The 6,871-nt window shown below is 43.1% G+C and overlaps 1 protein-coding gene across 1 annotated transcript; it reads left to right on the plus strand.

Moving 5' to 3' along the window:
• The first annotated feature begins 340 nt into the window (after positions 1 to 340).
• LOC111859275 (neuromedin-K receptor) lies at positions 341 to 5,718 on the plus strand. The gene is made up of 5 exons (XM_072718455.1): positions 341 to 900; positions 1,752 to 1,940; positions 2,449 to 2,599; positions 3,584 to 3,780; positions 4,312 to 5,718. Exons 1-5 carry the CDS (start codon positions 542 to 544, stop codon positions 4,526 to 4,528), a joined length of 1,113 nt encoding a protein of 370 aa, XP_072574556.1. The 5' UTR covers positions 341 to 541; the 3' UTR covers positions 4,529 to 5,718.
• Positions 5,719 to 6,871: the final 1,153 nt, after the last annotated feature.

A 6,871-nucleotide genomic window follows, 5' to 3' on the forward strand; every position in this document is an offset into this window, starting at 1 on the left:
AAAAAAATCATCATTTTATAAACCCTCCAGACAGTTATGGTGAGTGGATCACTGAATGGTGAACTGAATAAACAAATTAACTTTATAAATGTCTTGTGACAGCAGTTTCTTCTGCATAACATCTGTCAGAAATGTGGATGTCAGGGCATGACTGGCAATTTCCCACGGATTCAAACTGTCCGCGACCTGAATTTGCCGTATCCATGCCCGACCGGCTTTGTGTAAATATCGTGCTAAGTATGTTCACTTCTCATATCCTAGAAGTGCTTTGGTCGTTTCGTAATATGGCTTGATTTGACTAGTGAAAGTCATTAACGAGCAAAGCGTGTAATTAATTAATATGTAACTGCCCGCCCCCCGCCCAGTGGCATTTAAGACAGGCACCGCGCTCCTTTCTGTCCAGGGTGGACTGTCAAAACTATTTATCCGATTTATTCCAGTAAAATTACTGACAGCCTTAACGGGCAGCCCACTTGCGGCTTCGTAAAGCTTGTGAGCTTTGAAGAACTGCATACATGGTTTACGCTTCCTAAAGATACCGATGGGTAACCTCACTGAAACACCCGGTAACGTGACGAACCGGTTCGTCCAGCCGCCGTGGAGGGTCGCGCTGTGGTCCGTTGCCTATGCGGTAGTTCTACTGGTGTCGCTCCTCGGGAACCTGACCGTGATCTGGATCGTCGCGGCGCACAGGCGGATGCGCACCGTCACCAACTACTTTCTACTGAACCTGGCTTTCTGCGACGCCTCTATGACTGCTTTCAACACTCTCGTTAATTTCATATACGCTCTACACAGTCAGTGGTACTTCGGAAACTCTTATTGCAAGTTTCACAACTTCTTTCCTGTAGCGGCGGTGTTTGCCAGCATCTACTCGATGACCGCAATATCTGTGGATAGGTAAGAACATCTAAATGAGATGACTTTGCATGTTTACAAAGCAACTTATAATAAGCACACGAATCGGTTTTAATGGTTCCTGGAGAAAAATTGCAGTCCTCATAATTAGTTAAAGATATTTCCATAATGCATAATACTGCACTCATAAGTTATTTTAAACACTGATTTAACTATTTATAAAAGGCACAACATATTACATGTTTATTATGCATTATGAATGCTCTGTGAAACTGCCATCTATAATGCGTTATTATGGTCAGTATAAGCCATTATTATGCATTATGAAGGTATTTATAGTGCATTATAGAAGAGAACTTCATAGAACATTAATAATGCATAATAGACATGGTTATAATGTGTTGCAGCTTTTTGTGAATAGTTATAGCCTTTTGTTTAATCCTTTATGAATGCATTGTAATGCATTACGAAGGTATCTATAACGCCTTGTACACGGGTGCCTTAATTAAAATATTACCAATTAGTATTTCTTAATCAGAGTATGGAAGTCGGTTGGTGCCCCACCCTGGATTATTCCCTGCATTGCACCCGTAGCTCCAAGAATAGGCTCTGGACCCTCACATATACCAGCGCAGGACCATCAGGCATAGAAAATGGAAGTATATGGAAACAATTCAGAGTTTACTGGATAATATGAAACAATAGTAAAAGGTGAGTTTCATGCAGCAAATTGAGTTTTTTTTGTGGTAAAAAAATAAAATGATTTTGTATTGTGATCTCAAGTTGGGAACCATTAAAACCTGTTTTCCAAAATGTAAGGAGCTGTTGTTATTAACGGATTTTGTTTATATATTACAGTGAATAACTGCATCTTCTGCCCATGTTGGTTTAAGGTATTTGGCCATTATTCACCCTCTGAGGCCCAGACTGTCAGCCACAGCCACCAAGCTGCTCATTCTCTGCATATGGGCCATGGCTGTCGCTCTAGCTTTTCCACTGTGCTACTACTCCTGCACCAAGACCGGCCCGGAGCGGACACTCTGCTATGTGGCCTGGCCACGGCACTCCCAAGACAGCTTCCTGTGGGCCCATCGCCTTTGCACTATTATTTAATTACGTCATTGCACTTTCTCAAAATGCCTGTTTTTCAGTGGAAGGGATAAAACAATGGTCATGTGGTCAACAAGCAAGAACATTTATGCTTATAAAATGAATCAATGACTACGATACTGTGCTAAATTATCCGCAACCAATTTTCCAGTATAAGGTCCCTTAAGGGGGAGCATCACTGCGGTGAACACACTCAGTCTCACACTGTGCTTTGGTCTAGGTGTCTGTGTCTGGACTGAGTGGGGAAACTGGAGTACAGTACCTGGAGTAAACGTAGCATCATAAGGAGAAAATGCTAAATCTGGCCCACTGAGGCAGAATAATTTTTTTTCAATGATTTGTTCAGTTCTTTTGTTTTTTTTATTGAAATTATTCTGTATAAACATGCATAGGATCAGACAGTGAGGAATTTTTAGCAATGAAACTATATAGATAATTTTTGGTTGTTCATTGGATGTTTCTGTGCTTTTTCATTTGCAGGTATCATATTATTGTGACTGTTTTGGTCTATGTACTGCCCCTAGTGGTAATGGCTATCACCTACACCATTGTAGGAATTAATTTATGGGGAGCAGAAATTCCTGGAGACACATCAGGAAATTACCAGGAACAACTGAAGGCCAAGAGGAGGGTAAGATGTGCTGTCAGAAAGTTTAGGAATTTCGAATGATTTCAGAAACACAACGGGGGTCCATTGTCCCAAACTATTAAAATGTTTCATGTAAGGTTATTGTCATCATCTTTCCAAGCCGACAGATTCTGTCTCATTCTGGGACAGCCTCAGATGTTCCCCAGCCTACTGACAGACACAAGCCGACCAGAATGTCCTGGATCTGCCTAGGGGGCGTTGCAGAATGGGACATGCCCAGAACTGACTTTTGGACGTTACAAAACGCATCTCATTAATATTATAGCCGTACTGCTAATCTGCTTAACAATTTGTGGGTGTAAATAAATGTCCGTATAATACCACAAAGCTGCCATTGGCCAAATGCCTCACCGATCATCTAAAGCCCTGGTGATTATTGCACATGCGTGATATAATATTGATGTGATTTTGCCCAGCCCTACGTGAACTCAACGTGACTATATGGAAGGAACAAGTCCAAGTGGAAGGAATTTTGGGGACATTTCAGTTAATGAGTTCTATTTTTGCAATGCATTTAGATGTACTAATATTTGTTATTGGTGTAGAATTAGTATGGGGTGGGTGAGGATGTTTTGCCTGTGATCAGAATGATGCTGATTCAAATCCCAGAGCCAGTAGAGTGGTTTCACGGTTGGGCTCTTGAGCATGCCCTTAATTTCAGCTGATCTTGGGTCTTTGGCTGACCCTACTTAAACAGTTGTACATTGCTTTGGATAAAAGTGTCTGGTAATTATCCATCTTCCAACTGCTTATCCTAGTCAGTTTCACAGGGATCCTGTAGTTAGCGATTTTCAAAATGTCGTGTGACTTGATAGAACAGATGACTTTGAGGTCTATGTTGGAGATATTAAAAGGTGGACTTTGAGTTTCTCTGTCTTTAATCTTTACCAATAGGTGCTTTGTTAAAGATCTCCTGTCACCTTCAGGTACCCAACCAGCTGTCATTTCTCAAACATCTTTCTCCAGGTGGTGAAGATGATGATTATCGTTGTGGTGACGTTTGCCTTCTGCTGGTTGCCCTACCACATTTACTTCATCGTTACTGGGGTAAACAAGTTGCTGAGCCGATGGAGGTACATCCAGCAGGTTTACCTCTCTGTGCTGTGGCTGGCCATGAGCTCCACCATGTACAATCCCATAATCTACTGCTGCTTGAACAGTAGGTGAGTCTGTCAAGGCCTGGCCTACTCTGTGTGCATGACGAAGGAAGAATTCCGCTTAGGTGCATCACCTGTCATGTTGTTACATGTTAGTACAGTCAGCAACCTGTTTCACACTGAAGAATTAAAAATGGCTGCACAGTACTGGGGTTATACATTGTATTTTTGTCTTAAGAAGTCCTCCATATATTTTGTCCCTGTATTTCAGGGGTGGCCAGTCTTATCCGCAAAGGGCCGGTGTGTATGCAGGTTTTTGAGAGAACCTGTAGGTCAGCTGTTCAAACACAGGTGTGAGGACTCTTCAACCAATCAGTCCTCTAATTAGTAATCTAATTAGGGATGTGCAGCGAAAACCCGCACACAGAGCGGCCCTTTGCGGATAAGATTGACCACTCCTGCTGTATTTGATTCTCGCCCTTTATTCCCTGGTGATTTATTCTCATCAGTGGTGGAGATGAAGGGAGCTGAATCGCCATGATTTTTAGATCTTTTACAGCTGTCGGCTGTAGCTGCTGTCTTTCTGATCACATTCAGGTTCCGATCCGGATTCAAGCGTGCCTTCCGGTGGTGCCCCTTCATCAAGGCATCTAGCTATGATGACCTTGAGCTGCAGACAGGCCACTTCATCGTCGCCCGGCAGAGCAGCACATACACAGTGTCTCGTGTGGAATCCAGCATGGAGGGCATGACCTCAGCGACGGCTCCCTTAAGACGCGAACACCTCCAGGAGCTCCAAGCTCAGCCGCTATGAAGCAGCTGAACTGAGGGGCCCGTTAAGCCAGACGATGGGTGACAGGATTGTTCAGGAAATGATGTTCTTTTACAAAATGTATATGGTCATTTTGAAGAAATGTGTATGTTTAACAAAAATTTTAAAACCAGGGTTGCCAACACTCTCGCGCATCTGGTGTGACACTCGTGCTTTCAGACTCTCGCACTCATGCAAGAAATCTTACGGCAAAAAAGTAAAAAATTAGCTACATCAAAAGGGTTTGAGTAGTTTGCAAACCCTACAGACTATTTACAAGGTAATAAAACTGTTATATGCATATAAATGCGTCTGCCTGTGTGTACGGACTTGTCTCAATTTGAAAATCTCACTCCAGTGAGATGACCGAAGTTGGCAGCCCTGATTAAACATTATATTAATATAATAATAGCAAAGGAAAAAATGTTATGATAATAAGCCTTTTTACAAAGCTGTTGGTGCAGCGTGATGCCATAATCAGAGCTTTCCAACCAAGCAACAAATCAAATTAGAATTTAATGAGCTACATAAAGCTAAATTGGATGAGGTTGTTTAGTAACTAAATCAAATGAGTTTTTCCACCACATACTGTCACATGCTGTTTGCATCAGACTCTTTACAGTTTTTCTCAATTTGCATTTCTCAAATGACATTTAACATTTGCAAAACAAGAAGTGTAATCCCCACACCATCTGTGTAATCTGCAGAGCAGAACCTCATTTCTCATTGCCTCACACAATTTTCCAGATAATGTAGTACATATATGCAAATGTTTTTTTTTGGTACAATTGTCATCATTTGGCACAATTTTCAGTTGCTTTAGTCTTGTTGGTCAAAATATATAGTGTAGTTTCCCATTGTAACAATTTTACACCCAAAACTATGGTGTAATGTGATCATTGTGTTAGCCACCACATGCAAAGTCATTAACCAAGCTTTCAAAATCATTAAAAAATATATTCCATAAATTGCAGTGATGTGGCATTGCTGTGTTTTTGGTTCTCACAGTCAGGGGGCGAAATAAAGGGAGGAAAGTTGGCATGAATCCAAAGGCCCCTGAAATGACAAGGGCACTAAAAATGCTGGGATATAATGAGATTGGTCAGGGTTGGGGGCCCCGTGTGACAGACTTTCATGGGGCCCAAAATCTCTAGCAGCACTCCTGCCCACAGTACATGATTTTGTTGTTCTAGTTTGGCCATTTTGTTGTGTTTGTGTAACCTTTATTGATGCAATTAAACAACTTTCCCAAGATGTGCAGGCTCTTAAACTACAGGTTGCTCATCGAGAGCATGATAAGAACTACACCAGTCCATGTCATGCATCCAGACGTGAATATGAACATTCCACCTATTTCAGAGGTGAAAGGGACAGAGAGGGATACCGCCACACTCCATCAGTGTCTCCTGTTCGAGATGCTCGCCCCTCTACGGCCACCTATTATCGATCCAGCAGGCCACAGAGTGAGTACAGCTGCACTAGGCGTTCGCCAGACCACCGTGATCGCCGATATTCACCGACCCCTACATCTTCTCCATCTCGTCGCCATGACCGCTCTCCCAGCTACGGGAGACGCTCTTACAGCCCAGATAGCAGGCAGCTGCCTCGTTACCATGGTGTCAGACCTTCACTTTATAACGACTGTGACCGTGACACTCCCTATGACTCAGGTAGACATAGGTCACCCCCTGCATACACAGGCAGAGACAGACGCAGACCATGTAACCGAGACCAGCATGTGACATTTGATGACGACCACCGTAGTCAGGGAAAAGAATGGTAGCAGGCACTGAGGGCCAAGTGTCTGCTTATGGTGATGAGGCCCATACCAACACAGCACCACAACCCAGACGCAAACCATTCACACGCTACATACTTGCCGTTATTGAAAATGTTGCCACTAAAGTGTGTATTGACTCCGGTTCCGACATATCACTTATTAGTGAAGCCTTTAGGATGTCCCTTCCCTCCTTGAGAATGAAACCATTGCAGCGACCTCAAGTTATCCCTAGAGCTGTGACTGGTGACTATCTGGACAACTTGGGCACTCTCTCTATGAGCATAAGGCTAGGTAGTGAAATGTTCACACACACTGTGCAGGTAGTCAGGAATGTTACACAGCCTGTAATTTTTGGCTGGGATTTCCTCCTCACACATTTTGCTGTCCTAGACCTGAAAGAAGGAGTCCTTAAGGTAGGTAACCGAGCCAGCGTCACTCTTTTGAATTCTACAGAGGCTACTCCTGTAAGTTGCAGCGCCACTACTGTCACCCCGCTCATAGTACCAGCACTGTCACAGATGACTGTTATAGCTATGGCACAGCCCACTATTGGGGTACCTGACTTT

This window comes from Paramormyrops kingsleyae, chromosome 12, assembly GCF_048594095.1.
Source record: "Paramormyrops kingsleyae isolate MSU_618 chromosome 12, PKINGS_0.4, whole genome shotgun sequence".
Lineage (NCBI taxonomy): Eukaryota > Metazoa > Chordata > Actinopteri > Osteoglossiformes > Mormyridae > Paramormyrops > Paramormyrops kingsleyae.

Excerpts from the sequence above, each read along its gene's own strand:
- LOC111859275 (XM_072718455.1), top strand. The coding sequence starts at position 542 with ATGGGTAACCTCACTGAAACACCCGGTAACGTGACGAACCGGTTCGTC. Across the intron at positions 901-1,751 it reads ACCGCAATATCTGTGGATAG|GTATTTGGCCATTATTCACC; the intron begins GTAAGAACATCT and ends TGTTGGTTTAAG. Across the intron at positions 1,941-2,448 it reads CACTCCCAAGACAGCTTCCT|GTATCATATTATTGTGACTG; the intron begins GTGGGCCCATCG and ends TTTCATTTGCAG.